Consider the following 20967-nt stretch of genomic DNA (forward strand, 5'->3'; position numbering starts at 1 on the left):
GTATCAAAAATCTGTTTTTAAAAAACTGTGTGTGCTGAACAAGTATAGACATTTTTCCTGCCATTTTTCCTTATACAATATAGTATAGCAGCAATTTACATGGCTTTTACAGGGTATTAGGTATTATAAGTAATCTAGAGATGATTTAAAATATACAGGGAGCTGTGTGTAGGTTATAAGCAAATATTATGCCACTTTACATCAAAGATTTGAGCATCTGCAAATTTTAAGTTTCAATTCCTGTGGCTACTAGAGACCCAGATATATTCACAGAGTATGTACTCTAGGTCCCCTAGGGGATTTACCCTCAGGTCCTTGGCTTGGGTCTCCACGAGCCGAATCTGCTCCAGGGTGCTGGCACTGGCACTCAGGCCTTGTAGCTGAGACTTAGCCAGACGGAGCTCCTCACCCATGGTGGCCAGGTCATTCAGGAGCGTCATAACACAGCTGTCACAATCTGCAGGGACCATAATCAAAGGTAAAAGTGCTGGGGCTGGAGCCAAGGGAAGGCAAAGAGAATGTAAGGGCTGGACCCATAAGCACATAGGTCATCACACGGTCATCACAGGCAGAAGTCACAATCCTGGCCTTCTCAGGGAGGGATATAGATCCCAAAATCAGGTGAGCCCTATACACCTGAGCATTTTAAAATAAAAATGGTGAGTCTATGCAACATGTTGATTCTTTGGAATGTGGAAAAAATAATAACATATAGCTTTCATTTATGGAGTTTCATTTATATGTAATAACGTATAGTTTTCATTTAATTTTTAAAAATAGATACGAGACTATTGAGGTTATTTATTTCTTAAGGTTATCTATTTCTACTCTTTTCCCCCATGCCATAAATATTGTGATAAGGGATTTATAAGCATTTCCCCAATAGCTATATGAAGTAGGTCTAGTCATGTCCATTCTACAAGTAATGAAACCAAGGCCAGGAGAAGTAAGGTGGCTTCCTGAAGGTCATCAGTGAGTGGTTGACAAAAGCTGGATTTGACCTTCTATTGTCCTTCTCCATCTCCTCCCAGGGTCTGATTTCCCCATTTTGAAACCCTGTGTCCCAGCATGGGGCTCATATCTTAAACCCCACAACCTGGGAAGGGAAGGGCTTTCTTTTCTCACCATCACATTCTTCTGCAGGGCCACTATCTTTGGGTTCTTGGTTGATGCAGTCTGAAATCAGGAAAAGAGAAAAAGAAATCATTACCATTAAACTTACTCTTCCACCTACTTTTTAACTTGGTTTTCAGAAAAGTTAGTTCGAGAAGATTTTAGCCATCCAACCACACAACATCAGTGGCTCTTCCTTTTCCCACCCTCACCCACACCATTGCTCATGGAGCAATTTCATCTTCCATCAGGGCTGAGCAAGAACTTCTTTGGTCGCCCCTTGATTATACTATAATTCCATTTCTTGTCTACAAAGGGCCACCTATATAGAGGACCATGCCTTTCTTATTGGATTAAAATTCCTAATTGTTAGTGTTAAGGCTTTCTCCAGTGGATAGCTCCCTACATGTTGACACTTCTTCTAAAATCATTCAAGCATATTGTACATTCACTGAGCATCTTTGAACATTTGCTGTGTGCTGTGGTACAGGAAATACAGAGCCATCAGGACAAAATCCCCGCTGTCCTGTGGCCTAATGGTCCTCTGGGATTGGCAAATGACAAAACAGTTTGACAGAGATAAGCACACAATGTTGTTGGGTCACACTGCCGATGACTGCACCCATGAGCTGAGCTTTGTTTGAGGTTCTTAACTACATTTGAGGAAAGCCCTGTGATCATCCTTGGACCTTCTTCACCTTTCACTTCTACTCTTTTCCCCATGCCATGAATTCATATATGAAATGCTCTCTCACTTCCCTCTGAAAAATAATCTAATTTCACTACAGCAAAAATTAAAGCTAGAAATTTTCCAAAACATGGCCCTTTTGTATTCTAAAAATATCACAGAGGCATTTGCTATCCTTACCACTTCCTGTCATCTGGTAACTGGGAGACATGCCTGCTATATATCCATACAAGTAAAAAATGTTTAGCAAGATGGAGTAAAAAATGAAGTACTGAGACCATGGCAATAAATACCCTATTCTAGACTGGCATTAATCCATTTCCTCTGCATTCCTTTGGTTATGGTTACTTGATTAGACCTAACCCACACATCCAGGGCTTAGTTCTTCAAATTACCCACAACTAAAAGATGAGAGATTTTGTATAAGTGGTATTACACTACACCAATGGTATTTCCCTAATAAATCATATTAATATTTTTAAAAGAAGGAAGTGAATAACTCTTCCTTTTTGTTCTGTGTTGCTCCTAATGAATTCATACTAACTCCCATTAACTCTTTTCCTTGGTGTGTAAAATCCACCCCAGTTGCCTGTACACCTCCCAGAATATGTGTAGCTATAAGAGAAAGAGTATTTTGATGGCTTCAGATCCACACAAAGAAGCCTAATGTTTAAGACAACCCTACAGTGTCAAAGAGACAGCTCAGCAAATTGCCAAAGAGTCCAAAGTGATTTTTATCTATAATTGCTTGGGTTTTAAAGATAATTTACTCTTAAAAACCCTAATAGAAGTAAGTTATTCAACAAACCTATAAATGATACCTAATCATTCCCAGGTATAATTGCCAGGTTATCGAAACAAGGGGACAATTTGTTAGCTGGAATTGTGTATTATACGTCCTAAAAATTTGTGCTTGGTCCTTATATTTTTATTTTATACCAATTTTACAAATGCAGATTAGCAGAGGTGTGCACTAATCTTACCTCCAGTGAGGGGGTCACAAGAATGTAACTGGCCATTGCTGTTACAATTGCATGGTTGGCAGCTACCTCCAAACTTCTGGGGATTCCCAAAATATCCTGGTGCACATCTACAGAAAATAGAGAAAGAATGAGAAACACTCCAACAACTCATCATTTATCCCACCTAATTTTATTGTATCTAACTCTCTGTTTGGGATACTGTAGCCCTACAGAAGGAATGGTGACATAGATTTGCAAGAATAAATGAATGTTTCTCAGTGTAGGGATATTTACCCCTTGAATGAGGCTGCTGAGGGATTGCTCCTTCCCTCCTTTCTTGCTCCCAGAACTACCAAATCCCCAAATATCCAGATAGCCTAATGGCAGATGAGCAAAATGTACACTGAAGCAAATGGTTTGATCAATATGGAAATCAGGGATGACTGAATTTTATGGAAGAGTTATATTCCTAAATATAACACAGAATTAAATATTGCTTAACTTAAAACTAATTTCTTCATAGTAACAATTTTAAAGTAAGACTCATAAAATTTCAAACTTCTGCAAAGGAAGACTTTCTTCTTATTTTCTAATGTATCATTTCAAGGCTGCATAATTCATACTTGCAGTGGGGTATATAAAGAGCTCAAGCCACTGAGAGCAATTATTGCTGCTGCTTCTGACCTTGAACCATTATTATTCTAGATAATTTAGTGATAAGTACAAGTTTAAAGATCATATGTCCTTCATTCTTACAGTCTATTTTTTAAAAAAGTAAAACAAATACATGTTAATGTTTCTGGCACTGAGATGTCAATTAAAATATTTCCATTTAGCAAAATTCCACTTCCCACCCTGTCCTACCCAAATTGATATATAGTGTCTTATCATCAATGGAATCATTAGAATCAAAGAAATATGGTAACTCTTTCCACAAAATTTAAGCTTTGCATTAAAAATTGTTAGGCAATTTCAATGTCCTTTACCAATGAATACACCTACAATTTAATGCAAAGCACATGGGTTTTGGGTGAGGAAGATCTGGCTGGACTCTGCCCCCACCACTTACTACTGTGATCTTATGTTGTTGGCATAATTCTTTGAGCTTCAGTTTCTTCATCAATTATCCCCAGGAAAACATAAACTCCATGAAAACATGGTGTATGTTTTGTTGATTTGTTTGTTTGTTTTAGGCTGTTTTGCCCATTCATAAATTCCTAGTACTTGGGGTAGTACCTGGCAGATATTAGAAGTCAAATAAATATTTATTGAACAAATGATTAGACTTATAATACCTACTTCGGTAATTGGATGTAAGAAAAAATGTAGTAAAGAAGCTAGTATAATGCACATAACAAACACAATAAAAGGTAGCTAAGATTATAAGACATGATGTAATATTCATTTTATAATTGGTACACATCTGGGATTATTTGGTGTAAGAAAGTAGAGAGGAATCAGAAAACTCACATATTCCCTAATTATCAAGAAGACAGGTAGGCTGAGGTGGCTTGTCTGAGTCTACTAAGCAGGATGGTAAAATACTAATAATAGGGCTTTATTTTTTTTTTACATATTTTGCCTAACAAACCATGTTATGTGGGACATCTATGTTCTAAAATAATTTGTCCTACTTATATCTAAACTTTCCATGTAATAGACACAAAAGCATAAAGCACCTCATATTAAAATCATATAAATATTCAGGAAGTTTGATTCCACTTCTTCCTTATTTCTACAGAGCATTAGCAACTGATTGTGAGAAATATAGCTGGTTCTCTTTTTTATGGCTAAACATAATGGATTAAAGTAAAAGTTCCTGATTTCACTGATGACTTGGGTACAGTAAATAAAGTGCAGAGGACATGTTTATAATCCAAGGCTCTATGTAGCCAAGGGAAGAGAGGCAGATGAGCACGGGGGGGGGGCTAGAAAACCTTTTCCACAGTGGCCCCGGGCAGGCTGCTCCTCCTCCACCCACTGAGACTCCTGTCTGTGGTATATTCTCCCTCTATTGTCCTCTTGTTTGTCATTTCATACTTAATGACTAGTGCCAGTCACGATGCCAGAAAACCCAATCAATGTTTAACAATCGAAAAATGTTGACATCAACCTGGCATTTACCTGTGAAAAAGTTCTTAAAAATTTTAAGAAACAACAGCTTGCTTTCTTGAGACATTCAATGTAACAAACATAAGCCGAGAGGAGAACTGTTAATTAAAAATTTCTCTTCACATCAGCTGCCTGCCAAATAAATAGATGCCTCATCAAGAAAGTTGCTGTTTTCTGTTTCACTGTTTGTGGAGAACCATAAGGAGGATTAAATTAGAAAGCCTCTCCTAGGTGTGAGCTTATAGCTTTTAAATCATGAGGCCCAGAATACCTGCCCAGACCCCAACCCATCCATCCTTCCGGTATCCTTATAGCTGCCCTCTTCCTTCCTCACCCATCAAGGTTGGTTGGATGCCCCTTCAATTGCAACCCAACTTAGCCCAGTGACCTTGTGCTTATTTTCATGTCTGTCTACCAGTGGCCTTAGAGCCCTGGGGGGTCCACGCTCTATTTGCTAATGTGTCTCTAGGGTTTAACATGGTGCTGAGCAGATTCTAGGAACTCCATGCATGTTGACATTGAAAGAATGAATGAATTTAAGGCCAATGTGAGAAAGGTTCCTTTGGCTGAAATGGAATATAGAAAATGAAAGACACTTAAATAGCTACAGACACTCGAATTACTACAGAATGGTATCCTGAGCTGTTACTCAGTGACTCCATGATCAGGCAGGCCCACCTTCCACATGAAGCAGAGATCTTCCTCTTCTTGGGCTTTCTTGCACTTCTCCAATTTCCTACCTCTATTTTGTGCTCCAATCATCCCTTAGGTTTACCCAAGTCCCACCCTGTTCACAAAACATTTCCAACAACCCCAGTCTACAGTGGCTATGCCCTACTATGAAATCTGGTTGAATTAATTTTCTTGCATTTTATTTTTTAATTTGGTTTAACTCTTCCCAACCTTAGCTAGAAAACTAATAAGCCAGAATGACCAAGGAATAAAATTTAGATGAAAGTTACAGGGGAACTTTACTCAACCAAATATCCAAAGGCATTTTATACTTTCAGGAACAATACATCAATGATAGGGTACGAGAACCAGAGTACAGAAATAAATCCATGTGCCTATGGAAATTTTCCACATACGCATTAGGTTTCTTGAATTCAACTGAAAGAACTTGGTAAAATAGAGTAGGAGGATTGGACAGCGTGAGCATGAGAGAAGGAAAAGTGGTGGGAAGGTCTGGTGCCTATTTCAGGCAATGAACACATTTCTGGAGAGAGCACCACAGGCAGGATGGGCACCTGCCATGCCCCCAGCTGGTCTAGTTCCTTGTGCCTGTCCTAGCATGAACATCTCACACTGAATATAGTTCTGGAGAGTAACTAAACCCTACCTATATTTGATGCAACAGGGCCCTTGGCTTGTTGAGAGACAGGATATTAGGATATTCAAGGTTATTTGAACCCTGGGAGATTTTTGCCTTAGATGTTGACCCATACAGTGCCTGATGTATAGAAGCTAATCATGAACATCAGTTAATGAATCAGTGTAGCTCTACTGCCCTTGACAGTTCAATTTACACTCTTCCCTTCCTTGCCTTTATTCTCTTGTTTCATAGGCATTATTTGAACACCTATTATGTGACCAGTACCATGTTAGGAACCAGAGATTCAAAACTGAACAAGTGACACACTGTTCTCAGAGTGTTCAAAATATAGTGTGGGGATAGGGAGTGTGTGTATGTGTGTGTGTGTGTGTGTGTGTGTGTGTGTGTCTAGGGATATTTGGGTTGTGGAGATATGTGTGTATGCATTAATATATAAAGTTATATCTGTATACAGGTAAGTAAGGATATGAAGATGGGGGTGGGTAGAGATGTGCACACGTGAGGGGGTAGGAATATGCAGGAATGGGGTTAGGAGTATGTAAGGTTTGGAGGGAAATATGTACGGGGGAGGAGCAAGTAGGGATGTGGAGTGGGGTAGAATATGTCGGGTCATGTCCAGAAGCAGGAGGACCCTGGGGGTTAGGAGAGGGAGGGTATGTAGAGATATTTGTGGGAGAGGTAGCTGTATGTAGAGGTACATGTGTGGGGAGTATTAGAGGTGGGGAGGGGCATGAGAGATGAGTGTGGGAATTGGGGTACACAGGCCATGCCTTGGGGCCTCATAGGGCTACTTGTGAGTCTGTGAATCTGTTGTGCCTCATTCTCAGATTTCTGAACCATGTACAAAGCAAGAAGGGAGGCGCATCAATGACTCATTACAGGAACAGTCTCGTGTTTTCCCCAAGAGAACTTGTTTCCAGCCCTTGGAAAAGGAACAGCCACACTGTTGCCCCAAGCCCAGCCCGCATCCCTGTTCTGTGCCAGCAGCACACACTGGCCAGCTGCCAGGTCCCCATCTGCAGGTGGCTGGGAAAGGAGGGGCAAGGAGAGGGACACCCACCTCTCGCACTGTGCTCCTGCGTAGCCGGGTTTGCAGGCGCACCTCACGTTGGCCCCGCTCACGACACAGCCAGTGGCAAAACTTAAGAGGAAGAAAGAGACAGGCCACAGTGAAAACATGATCCCTTGGGCTTCGTGCTTAATTATCTTTTACCACAAAGGGCAGACTGTATCAAGTGAACACTGAAACCCACTGCATGAACAAAAATTTGCTTTGCAACCAAAAAGAAGAAAGCTTTGCCCCTCTAGACTGGTGGCGCTCAGGATGAATTATGTCAGCTAATACTGGACAAACTGCAGGAGATAAGACCTGAAAGGCACCCCCTTTTTTTCTGATTGGAGAGGTGCATTCCTTCTCTTGGGACAAAGCAGAGTAACTCACTCTGGAAGAGATGATTACAACAATGTTTTTTCCAGGAATAACAAGGAAGCAATACAACAAGTCTAGGCAGGGGGATAAAAAAAAGAAGAAGAGTTCTATTCTTTTTTGAAAAATGTCTCCTTGCTTATTCTTGTTTATTTTATATTCAGCACATGGCCAAGGCAAAGGTGGCAGGGGGGAGGTCAGGCTCGGTGTGTGTGGGGGGGAGCTGCTCAGAGAGGAGCCCAGAGCAGTTCATCCTACTTGGTATTTTTGTGGGTTTAGTTATTGGCAATTTTCAAATTGAGCCATAAAATTTGGATTCTTCTTATTTTAGCTCTAAACTGATGTATATTTGAAAAGAAGCCCCCTGTCCCAAAAGAGATCATGTAAAATTGTGATCGTCAGCTGGGTGCAGTGTCCGTATACCTGTGATCCCAGTGGTTCGTGAGGCTGAGGCAGGAAGATCACAAGTTCAAAGCCAGCCTCAGCAATTTGGTGGGCCCTAAGCAATTTAGCGGGCCCTAAGCAATTAAGGAAGTTCCTATTTCAAAATTTAAAAAAATATAAAAAGGATTGGGGATGTGGCTCAGTGGTTATGTAGCCCCTGGGTTCAATCCTCAGTACCAAAAAATTAAAAAAAAATTTTTAAATTAAAAATTGCAAAATATCTATGCTGTTCATTGAACATTACATTGATATAAATCTGAGGGGTAATTGTTCTGCTTATCACTTGCTGATAAGAGAATTCATAGTTGGGAAGCCTCTGTTGTCTTATTAGATGGACTCAGACTCCTCTACAGGGGCAGTTCAGAGTTTTTAACAGTATTGCTGTTGCCAGAAGGAGAATTCTATGAAAACATAGCTTTACTGATAAACCCAAGGAACTACGTGTTACTCCAACTCCGACAGAGCAAGAAGCTGACCTTTATGGGAAAAACATGCTTTGCAACCAAAAATGAAAAGGTTTCCCCAAACAGCTGGTGCAAGCTTGCCACTTTATACTCCTGCCAGCTTCTGTTCAAGCAAGTCTGGGCAAGCGTAGTGATAGATCCCTGTATAAATAAACCTGCAGGACTGGGCAGGCTGAAAAGGTATCAAATACATAGATAGCAAAGCGGAGTGAACATTGCAAAGACAGATCTCCAGAAATGCACACTTGGCCACGTGACTTCTAGAGATGTGAAGTCTTGGCCAATTTGTCTGATATCAATCCACTTTATGGCCCCTTCTTATTTCTGAGCCTGTGGACTCTGGGTTACTTTACCAGTTTCTTGATTTTCAAACTGACTCGTGCTTTGCTTCCTTGTCTGTTATGTTCTTCTTTGCTTGGACCCCAGGGTGAACACAGGAGGAGCAAGAAGATGACCAGGTGCCAAACCCAAGCAGAACATGGATAACCATAAAAAGAAAATGGTGTCTCTACCTACATAGATTGTTGGCCTCCTGAAGCCTGAATGACACTCAGATCCTCACTCAGGGGGTCAGAACTGTCCCAAGTCTTCTACCACACTAATGATAAAACCTAGATGTTGGCTGGAGCCTGCCAGGTTCAACAGGACCTGAGCCCCAGCTGACCCTCCAGCCTCATCTCCAGCCCTCTTGGAACTGAGAAAAAACCTAATTAAACCCTCCAGCTCCACTTACTTTTAGTTAATTCCTTTCAGCTCCCTTTTAAAATCACTCATCTGGAGGTCACGCAGCTGAGCAATATATTATTAGTCTCCCACTAGCTCTGCTATAGATAACGCCTCTGATGGGTGGATCTTGATAATAATGGTTGCCTAGGTTACTTGCCAGGGACTGGAAGGCTGCTTTTGTTGAAACCGCCAACTCTTCACTGGGACCCGTGCAAGTGTCCTCTTTGAATGACTTCTCTGACGTCAAGGGACCAAAATACTCTACCCTCAGATCAGGCTAACTCTGCCATTTTCTGAACATGTGTCCTCTGAAGAACTTCGGAGATTGATTATGCACATACAGACCACTGATTACTTTGCTTTCCCTCACCTCAATCACCTTTCCTCCTGCTGTAAATCACCCTTTTTCTTTATCCCATAAATATTCCTAAATTCTTCTCTTAGGAAGATGAATTTAAGGCTTGCTCTTCTGTCTCTGCACTTGACCGCCTCATGAATAAATTATTTCTTTTGCAAAACTTGTCAGTTCAGTGATGGGCATATAGTGTGATGGGCCAAAAGGCCTGATTGGATACATTCTTCTTGCACTGCATTTCTGCTCCTCCTGACTGTCTGTGAGCATAGCTTCCTGGGGGCTTCCCCTAGGGACCTCATGGCTAAGATACTACTTTGCTTACTTCACCCCATCATTCCAGTACCTGCTCAATAACTCAAGGCTTCCTTAGTGATTCCCTCCCTTGGTTTTTATTTCACTTGCTTGTTGAATGTGTTCATTTTTTCAATATAATAGCTTTATTGAGAAAAAGGTCAGGCCGAAGGGCTATCAAATGCATAGAGAACAAAGCAGAGTGAACATTTACATACCATAAAATTCGCCCATGTGAGTTGCACAATTCAGTGGCCTGGGACAGTTATAGAATTGTAGAACCATCACCATAGTCAAGCTGAGGACATTTCATCACCCCCAAAAGAAACCACAGCAGTCTCTTTCCTTTCCTCCTATCTCTCCTTCTCACCCCCAATTCCAGGCAACCACTAGACCACTTCCTGTCACTAAGGTTAATTCCAAGCTTCTACAGTACCTGTTGGTATGAGGACACGGGCAGACCCTACAGGATCCATGGACAGCATTTCCATAGTGACCCTCCTTGCAGCGTTCACAGTGATCTCCAGCCGTATTATGCTGACAGTTCTTGGGACAGATGAACAGGACAATGAAGAGCATCCTATTACATTTATTAGTTTTGAGGTCATTGTAATCTTACACAATTATAACTTAAGTCCTCTGACTCTACAGTGATATCAGTTCTGCTAACAGTGTGTTCTTCCTATCTAATCACTGTTGGTGCCACACACACACAAAGGTACATGTGACTTATATATAAGTTATTTGGAGGCATGATGTAGTGGAGAGAGACCAGCTAGATTCAAATCCTGCTCTGGTAATTTCCTTCATTTCTCTACACTTTACTGTTATTTTTTTAAAATCAATTCCCTGATGTGTCACTAAATACAATTTTAATTCGCTTAAAATGTATAGTTAGAATAATGCCAATTTCCAAAGCTGTTGGGAGAATTAAAAAAAAAAAAGTATTTGACCCTGGGGAAATGTAGATTTTCTTCCCTTTTTCCCTTTAGATTGCTCCTGTGAAGCTAGGTATGCAGCTTAGTGTAGGGTGTTTGCCTAGTATGCATGAGGCCCTAGGTCCAATCCCAAGCACCACAAAAGGAAGAAAGAAAATTTTTAAAAAATTTGCTTCTATGAAGATTAACTTCATTTTATTTCAAATTCACTTAACATTGATACATTGAAGAGCAATAAAATTTAAATGTTTTTAACACATGGAATTTGTGAAAATAATAAAAAAAAGTTGCATAGGATTTGGAGGAAGCACTCAAGTCCCAAAGAAGCAAGAAATTATTTCTAAGCATTTTACTTACATAATGCAAATTCAATTAGCCTCATGTCAAGGTTAATGTGTAATAAGTTGATCTTCAGTACAGTGTTGTGATAGAATTTTGCAAGTGAACTATTGACATAAACCCTAACGGATTGTGTGGAATTTGTTTTGTGGAATTTTTAATCCAGTATAACCTTTGTTGGCTTTGCCCTAGTAAAAAAGATTTAAATGCACAAAAACATACAGGAAAATTCCCCTTGCCCTGGAAATTAGGCAATTCAGACTTTTTTGTATTAATTAAATGATCTGGAATGAGTATAATTTAAAATTTTTGCTATATGTCTACATGCAGAGGTAGCACTTGAGCAGGAAACTGTAATAGGTATGAGTTTTTAAATAATATCTGAAGCTCAGCTGGGAAAACCAAAGTACATACATATCATGAGAGGACTGAACTTGTTTGCAATGGGAAAGAAAGACTGCCCTGTGATCCTGAATGTCATCGTTTTGTCCAGATTAAGCAAATCCACCCTTTGTGAACATTTGAGTAAATGAGAATTATACAAAACTATTAAATAGGAGGAACGAGTTCTAGTGCTTTCTACAAGCCTGAAGGATGACCCACTCAACGATCCTTTATGGTATATTTCAAAACAGCTAGGAGAGGGGATTTTGAATATTCCTAACACAAGAAAAAGATAAATGTTTGAGGTGTTTGGTATGCTAATTACCTGATTTGGGCTTTCCATGTTGAATGCATGTATCAAAATATCACATTGCCCCCCATAAGAATGTACAATTATTATGTCTTTTGAAATGAACAAAACACTATGATGTTAAATAGTTTTTGTTGTTGTTCTAGATATAGAACTGTGCTATAAACACAGGAGATTAATGTTTTAGAAAATAGGATGCTATTCACATGTTCCCATGTGATCATCACCGGAAAGCTCACCCTATCTGGAATCCTTCCTTCCTTCCCCCAAATCCCACTGCAGTGTGGATTTCTTCTTTCCAACCAGACATTGGAAGCAAATCCACCCTACTCCACAGAGAAGCACTGTCCCAGTGTCAAATGAGGACATGAGTGATTGCCTTCGCCTTTTTTTTTTTTTTGCTCAGCTGTCCTGACCCACTCATGAGACATCCTCATTTTGAGCTAATTGTTTACATTTCAACTCTAGTTTTTCTTTCTTTTTAATGCACATCACAATGTTAAAGAACATGCCTGGATAGATGTAGTTTAGTCCTATGCCTACTTATCTCCAAGACAGAAAACACTGGAGAAACAAGAATTGCACTTGAGGGCATCTATATCCTGCTCAAAACACTCTGACTGCTGATCCTCCCCAGGGGTGAGGAAAAGAGGTTCCTGGAAGGGGGTCAGAGCCATGATGCTTAATGAATTCCCATAAGAATGTTTCAAATCTCCATGCTAAGAGTTGACGTTGGATTCCCTGGAAGCTGTCTTGATCAGTCCTGCAAACTTATATGTGAATTATCCCTGATTTTAGAGATTTACTTTGAACCTTGAGAGACCAAAGTCAATTTGCAGCAGAATCGGCCTAAAAGACCTTTTAATATTGAAAGGTACTTGGTCTCTGCATCACTGTGCCTTGAGAATGCAAGATGCTTTCTTGGCTTTCCATGTAAAGGCATATTTTGGAGTAGAATCAGTACTTAGTACTTGCCATTGAGCAGTTTGTTGAATGCAGACAATAGCTCCATGTGTGCATGTGTGTGTGTGTGTGTGTTCACATATGCATTTATGTGCATAGCATATGTACTACATGCACACTACACAGCAAGCCTCTTGAGAGTAGAGATTGTCTCTGATGGTTTTTAACTCTGGCACTTGGCTCAGTATCTAGCACATTATCAAATACTCAGTAAGGATTTTCTGAATGAATAGTCTTTAGGGGCCATGTGGTTATTGGAGACAAGTGAAAACAGGGTGGAAAAGATAGGAAATGGGAAACAAAAATCTTATTTGATTAAAATATGAATTATGATTCTTATAGGTTCTCCTTTCACGGGGCAAATCGACTGTAGAGAAAATTCTTTGTTCTTTGGCAGCTTTTATAATGTGGACTTGACATCTTGCAATGGTTCGGTGATAAGATAAATATTTATTTTTAATTAAGGCATTCACTTGTGTTACACACAACCTATAGTATCCAACATAAACTGTTATAAAGGAAGGCCTAGGAGCTGGAAAACAACCTTTCTCAGTGTCTTTTCTTCTTTTTGAACTTATAAGGTTACAATCCAACACAATATTCTATCAGGCAGCCCTTCACAACCCTTTCCTGTTCTGGCCTGTCCCATCTTGCAGAGGAAGCAGCTCCCTGGGACGTGCTGAGCTGGCTCAATACAGTCTAGGAACTCTGAGCAATGGAAACACACAGTAGTTGAATTAAAGGAAGTCCATGGCAGCAGAGGGGAGCCCTCCAAGAACACAGCACTACTGGGGCCCTCTGTATTCCTGGAGTGAGGATGTTCTCTCCTTCCCTTGATGGGGAAGGTCCTGGCTACTGGGTAGAACTCTGATCAAAGGGAGGAAGGAATATAGAATATAGAAGATTATAATATAGAAGATTATAATATAGAATATAGAAGATTCAGCTTTAGGATGAAAAAGAAAAAAAAAATTCCTAAGAAACTCATTTTATGTAGAAGGATTTTATAAAACATCCCGAAAGAAGTTCATTTTCAGTGGATAATCAATAGAATCTGGAGCGTTGAGAAAAGAAGTCAAATGCAGGCCCTGAGGAGGCTGAGGGGAAAGGGAAGTGAGATGGTACTTTCCTTTCCCACACACACTGCACTTACCCACCGTTCCCATAAGCCCACTTTGTCTTGGCAGTGGTGGAGGGTTTCTTTGACTGATTGAGCGTGAGCCATAAGCGTTCCTCAGCATTTCCTTCTCCCCTGAGTGCTTTCTTGAGTTACTGTCCACCTGACACTAGCCAGTCCTCCTATTGCAACCTCCTCCCTCCCCAACAGAACTGGGGCTCAAGGTAATCAGCTCTGACATTATATGCTGGCAAGAGCTAAGTCCCCAGGTCCACCTTCTAATATAATTTAATGAGGCAGAGATGTAGAAACCAAGGTGTAATGGAACCATTCAGACAGCTGTTCTCTTCTGATACTGCATGTTAAGATGAAGGAAAAAGTAAAATGAAATATACATAACTCAGCCTGACGGTGCTGGAGCCTCCTACATGGTCATAGCAACCTCTACTTAGGGTGTGGTAAGAGATGACGCTGATGTCTCAGGGCACAGTAGGAGGGAAAGAGGAGAAACAGATTGCCTGCAGATAGCATCAGACTATCAATTTACTCACAATACATATGCCGGAGCCATCCTGGCATCGATTTGAATGTCCGTTGCAATTGCAGGGAACACACCGTCCGGTAAGGGAGCCTTTGTTATCCCGATAATATCCAGGGCTACAACCCTATGTTTCAAAAAACGTGTTTAATCAATACAAAGAAAGAGAACAATTAATATCCAAAGCACTGACAATTCTAACTGAGAAGATTTCATTTCCCTTTTCTTTCCTTTAGTCAGTGTGTGCATCTCTAATTTCAACCACTAGCTTGGTCCACCTGCTTTTTTTTTGTCAGGTTATGTTCTTTTTCCATGCCACAGTGGGTGTGTGAGATGCATGGCAGGGAACTCAGAGAGAGGAAAGGGGTAGAAGTGGGGTCCCTCTTCTCCTGCTTCCTGTTTGGTTTTTGGGGTACTGGGATTGACTCAGGAGCACTCAAACGCTGAGCTACATCCCCAGCCCTATTTTGTATCTTTTTTAGAGACTGGTCTCACTGATTTGCTGAGTGCCTTGCTTTTGCTGACGCTGGCTTTGAACTTGTGATCCTCCTGCCTCAGCCTCCGGAGCCACTTCCTGTTTGTTTTGAGGATGGGTGGAGGCATGGATGGGTGAAGGGGATCAGGACTGTGAATCTTCTGGGTTCTTCTGGGGACAAAAGCTAAGAGTAGCTGAGCCCTCTCAAATCATGGGTTTGGGTTGGGAAGGAGCAACAGAGAAGGAGGAAGATTGAGGTGTGGTAGAGTCTTTAATAGGGTTTGCACAATAATGGCCAAATTGTTGGAATCACCTCACTGCCTCTTATTCATCTGTGGGCAACAGGGAACCCGAGGAGAGGTGAGGTGCTTGAATTCTTATACAGGACTATTCACCAATATTTGGTCCATGGTGAACACACTAAGACCCAGCCTGAGAGAGTCTCCTTGGGTTTGTTCAATATTGCTTTAATTATTTCTATCTCCAGTATATGGTCTCCTTCCTGAGTAATAATACTAGTTGTTATTTTTCATCTAAATAAAAATAATTAGTTTTTCATGAACTGATTCTAGTTAAGAAAGTCTCCAATAAATTTAAAAAAAAAAAAGCCATGATCCTGGTTGCAATTGCAGGGAATACACCATCTGGTAAGTGAGCCTTTGTTATCCTGATAGTATCCAGGGCTACAACCCTGTTTTTCAAACAAAGTGTTTAATCAATATGAAGAAAGAGGACAGTTGCTATCCAGGGCACATGACAGTTCTAACTGGGAAGACTTCATTTTCCTTTTCATCCATTCAGTCAGAAATCACTTAAATTTCTGTCTTTAAAGAGGACTACAGACATTCTTTTAATTTTAGCAGAGCTAATCACAAAGTCAGACATTGCCCCTAGTTTGTTACGCTGGTCTCCTATATGCCCTATCTTTAAAGCATCAGTGAAAAAAAAATATTTTAAAATAAAGGGGAGTCTTTCATCTAATTTTCTTTAAACAGCACTTATGTCCATCAAATTCTGAAGTCATGATCAACACAAATCTTGAAATGAATGTTTCATCTGTAACCATAAAAGTCTCTGCCTGGATAAATGGAGGAGAAGAAGAAGCCACCCCATGGACACTCCCCAGGGTGGAACCCCACTGTTGCTGCCCAGAGCACCTTCCCACATTACCAATGACCACTGATCGATCATACACAACAACAGGTCAGAATTTCCAATATGATATTCCTTTAAACTATTAGGAACTATGTTTAGGCAAAAGAACACATTGGAAAAAGTTAGATTTCTTTGTATGCTATATGAACAGACTTGTCTAAAGGAGAATCAAAGTATGAAAGGAATGTTCTTTTGCTGACAGCACAACGGATAAATACATCTGAACAAAATTCAGCCATCGATGTTGTGTCCCTATCTACAACAAGCACCTACGGTTATCACGATACATCACATTGCCTACCTAAAAAATAATTGTATTTGGTAAAGAACAAATTATTTAAATCAACAAATAGATCTGGTTAGTTTGTATCAATGTACTTGAGTAAAAGCCTTAATTAAACATGCTTTGAGAAAGGCTAATCTCTCTTGATTAAAATTAAATCACTCATCTTAATTTGCTTTTGATTAGAAGCAGAAAAACAGTCTGCAAGAGTTATATGTCATATGACTCTTGGAGCATTACTGAAATGTCATCACATCCCCCCTCTAGAAAACAAGCAAACTCAGATTCTACATAAAATTTAATTCAAGCATTCAGATTGTATTGGGCACTTAGCTCTAAATAAAAATAAAGGGGTTGTTAACTAGTTAACCTTTACAAAGTGATCATTTTTCAAGATAGGTTTTCCAGTAAACTTTTATGTTGTAAATGATAAGATCGCGCCCCTACCCAGTTTCCAAAGGCTGTTTTAGCAGCCATAGGATCTATTTCTGTAGGTGTACATAATATCCAGGAAGTTTAAATAAAGAGCAGAGTTTATGTATGCCTCACGCCTGGCAAATCGAAGCATGCCTGTTAGATATTATGCAAACTTTGATTACTCTTCTTAGGCATGGATTTCACTTTTTGTCGCATTTTACTTTGTGGGTAAATTTTCCTGAAGGTAGAATTTGGAAAGCTATAGGTAATAGATTCTTTTTGTCCCGAGGCTTGAGTTTCTCCAGGGCACCAAGTTTTATAGTCTATTAACAGCCACAAGCATTCAAGCCCTTAACTATCTCAGGCATTTCCAGGTGGGCTGATGTTTATGGAGTTTGTGGTTAATAGCTCAGAAGAGCAATCTGTCAGGTACTGTAATAAACACTGCCTGTCAATGCAGGGGAGGCCACCAGCCCCTCCCCCAACCCACCCATTTACTTCTTAATCACCCTAACTTAAAATGTCATAAAGCTGGGAACCCCTCCCCATCCCAAATCAAAACTTAAAAGGGACATTACCTGGCTGGGTCTAAACTCCACATAACTTGTTTGCAGATGACTTTGACCTGGAGGCTGAAGAAATGCTACCCTTTGTTGCTGTGAACTGTATCCCAGACACTGCCCGAGGGCTGCCCCAAAGATCCACAGCCATCCGGTGCTCCAGGCTGGCCGCCTCACTGCGGGGGGCATCCTGGTCCCGGGAGTCCTGCTGGCTGCACTGCACACAAATCTCTACCTCTTCCTCTTATACCTGCCCTTCCTGCTCAGTGCCCAGGCCTGCCTGACTCAGGTAAGGAAGGCTGTCTGCGGCAGGGGCCCCACCTTTAAACTTCACACATGAGTCAGCCTGTGCCAGAACGCACATAACAGTCCCGCAGGGAAGCGCACCGCTCTGTAATTCCTGTGAGGTGGGGCAGGCATCACCTTCTACCCACCTCGCCCCCGCAGACAGCACTAGACGATTAGAACAGCCATAAATCACAGGCTGAGTCACCGCAAAGAACACACCCTGAGCAGGAGGGTGGTAATCCAGGTTCCCCTCTTTACCTAGGGCTATCTATTTTAATGGGGCTAGAAAAGAGATGGAGGAGAGGGCGATGAATGGAGGCGATCTATGGGCTAAAAGTCACAAGACAGGACAGAAAACCACAGCAGGAAGATATTTCCAAGTTTAAAAAGCAGAACTCTTATGTGCAGATCACCTTTGGGTTTTCTGCTCTCAAAGGGCCAGGAAAGAAAGTGAAGAATTTTGCCACTCACATTCTGAATATAGACTACAGAGAATGGTGAAGTTCGCCTTCTCCTGCTCATTGTACTAACATGGAGCTTTCCCTTTGGGGAAAGAGCACATTTATAGTGTAAGGTATTAAATAATCCCATTTTGGGGGGTACATTTTAGTTTCTGGAGGACAATTCGGGTTGACAGGACCTTAAAGAATGAAGACCTGCGGAGAACTAGAAAATTGGAGCAAGATTTCTTCTCAAAGAATCTGGGAAATTCTCGGGAATTTTACTCTTTCTGCAGACCAGGAGGTGGTGGGAGGGAGGAACTGAGTTAGAAAAAGGCGAAAGCACTCTGGGTCAGCTCATGGGAAGCAGAGATTCAAGTATGGGGATGTTGACCAGTGGGCTCCTTTCTGCTTCTGATCTCTTCATCCACTGGACGCCTGTGGTGTCCCATGCATATCTTTTTCATATTTATTTCCTGGAAGTAGTCTAGGTAAGACATAAGCTCTAGCCCAGCAGAAGCTTGGAGATTGGACAAAGTGTCTCAAACCATCCCATGGTGTAGGACTGGAGCCAAAAATTAGCCAGCCACAGTTGCTGCCCCAGGGGAATGCTGTGGGTGGGAAATTTTCCTACCTGACATGAGTCACCCATATAGTCAGGGGGACAGGTACACATCTCCACTTCATGTGCTCTGCGTCCACTTCCTGTGTCGGAGGCCTCCTCCAGCCCCACCTCACCCAGGGTGAGCCTCTGTGTCTCGGTGAAGTGGAGGCCCCGGATGTGCAGCCCCTGGAGTCTAGACAGGACCGTCATCAGCTCTTCCCTGGACACTGGGGCTCTGCTGCTGGCATGTCTGAAGTTTCCCTGTAAGGGAAAATGGAGAGGCAGGGGCTTCCTTAGGCAGTCTCACTGCCAGGAAGTTCAGAGGCAGACCCCAGAACAAATGCAAAGGAAGATATCCAGGAGGCAGATGGAAAATCCAATCAACTAAGCTGGGGAAGTCCCTCCTGGGACATTTACATTCAGAAACTGATGTCTTGGGTTACTCCCAGGAAGGGAGAGAAACACAAGATGTGGGGAAAGAAGGGTGGGGAACCAAGAGCACTAAAATGATATGCCATGTCCCCGTGCTATGCTTTCTTTTAAAATGCACATTTGTCTGGGCAAATAAAAAGTGACTGACAAAGATATAGGAAAGGCAGTCATTAAATGACATAATGGTGACAGTACAATCTAGCACATACTCATTTTATTTTTATTGTTGTAAAAACACATCACATGAAATTTATTAGCTTATCATTTCTAACATTACTGCACGGTGCAGTAATGTGAGCTATAAGACAACACTGCATGATGGACCGCTAGCACTTGCTCTTCTCGCAAAATGGAAACTCTAGACCCACTAAACGAGCCCCCTCTGCCCCTCCTCCAGCCCCTGGCAACCACCATTCCAAGAGTTAGAATACTTTTGTAACTCCATCAGTGGAATCACATAGTAGTTGTCATTTTGTGACTGGTTTATTTCACTTAGGGCACTGTCCTCAAGGTTCACCCACGTGGGTTTGTCCTCCTGTTTAAAGTGTATACTACATTTTATTTATCTCTTCATCTATTGATAGGCATCTAGGTCATTTCCATTGCTTGTGGATAATGCTGCAAGGAATGTGGGTCCCCAAATATATCTGCAAGATCCTGTTAGCAATTCTTTTAGATATACACCCAGAAGCAACATTGATAGTTCTATATAAACATTTTTAGGAAACTCCACGTTGTTTTCCACAGCAGATGCACAATTTTACATTCCTACATACAGTGCAAAAGGGTCTCAATTTCTCCATATCCTTGCCAACACTTGTTATTTATTTATTTTTACTGTTGTTATTGTTTTAATAATAATCATAGTAATGAGGGTGAGGTGGCGTCTCACTATGGTTTTGATTTGAATTTCTCTAATGATTAATGATGCTGAGCATCTTTTCATGCAAAAGCTTTCACTTTTGATCTTTATATTCTGTTGTCTCCTTTGAACTCAGTTTCTACATCTCTTAAATGAGCACAGTAATACCTAATATCTCAAAGCTGTCACGAACATTAAATTAAATATAATGTGTATAAAATGTTCCGCACAGTGCCTAGCATTCAATCAATGGTAGCTATTATTATTAACATAAATATAATACTTAAATAATTTTAATGGATGGTTTTAACAGCTTGGGGTATAATCTGTAGACAATAATATTCTCTTATTTTAGGTGTAAAATTTTTAGTAAGTTCACAGATTTGTACAACCATCACCATAATGCAATTTTAGGATATGTTATTATCCCCCAAAGAATCCATATGCCCATTTTAGTTATTACCCATTCTCACCCCCTCCCAAACACTAATCTCTACCCTGTCTCTATAGATCTACCCATGCTGGAGAATTTATATAAATACCAACTTAATGTCAATAGTCCACCAAAACTTTCCTTCTATTGCCTTCATTTCCTCTCTGCTCCTTTGGGTTATTATTGTCATATAAATGACATATTTATACATTATATGCCCATCAACAAACATTTATAATTATTGCTATATGCAGTTGTCTTTTAAATCGGACAGGAGAGAAAAAAATGTCAAACAAGAGTTAAAAGGTCCTTTATATTTACCTCTGTGGTTGACTTTTAACAATGATCTAGTTCTTCATGTGGATTTTTGAGTTTCTATTTAGTGTCCATTCATTTCAATCCAAAGGAATTCCTTTGGCATCTCTTATCAGCAAAGTTGGTTAGCAATACATATATACACACACATATATGAATGAATGAATATATATATATATATATATATATATATATATATA

At 40.6% G+C, this 20967-nt stretch overlaps 1 protein-coding gene across 3 annotated transcripts in view; it reads right to left on the minus strand.

Moving 5' to 3' along the window:
* The window catches only part of Lama3 (laminin subunit alpha 3), a 257612-nt gene that overhangs the window by 62950 nt on the left and 173695 nt on the right, over nucleotides 1–20967 (minus strand). The window contains exons 38-44 of one of the 3 annotated variants that reach the window (XM_015482480.2): nucleotides 18756–18986; nucleotides 14517–14630; nucleotides 10351–10460; nucleotides 7269–7349; nucleotides 2785–2891; nucleotides 1126–1176; nucleotides 306–457 (exon numbers count right to left, since the gene is read on the minus strand). In XM_015482480.2, coding sequence (XP_015337966.1) covers nucleotides 306–457; nucleotides 1126–1176; nucleotides 2785–2891; nucleotides 7269–7349; nucleotides 10351–10460; nucleotides 14517–14630; nucleotides 18756–18986 — 846 coding nt within the window. Of the gene's footprint in view, nucleotides 1–305; nucleotides 458–1125; nucleotides 1177–2784; nucleotides 2892–7268; nucleotides 7350–10350; nucleotides 10495–14516; nucleotides 14631–17411; nucleotides 17674–18755; nucleotides 18987–20967 lie in introns of those variants that run through there. The other 2 variants (XM_015482481.2, XR_007348859.1) reach the window with 2 other exon arrangements.

This window comes from Marmota marmota, unplaced genomic scaffold (assembly GCF_001458135.2).
Source record: "Marmota marmota marmota unplaced genomic scaffold, marMar, whole genome shotgun sequence".
NCBI classification, from domain to species: domain Eukaryota; kingdom Metazoa; phylum Chordata; class Mammalia; order Rodentia; family Sciuridae; genus Marmota; species Marmota marmota.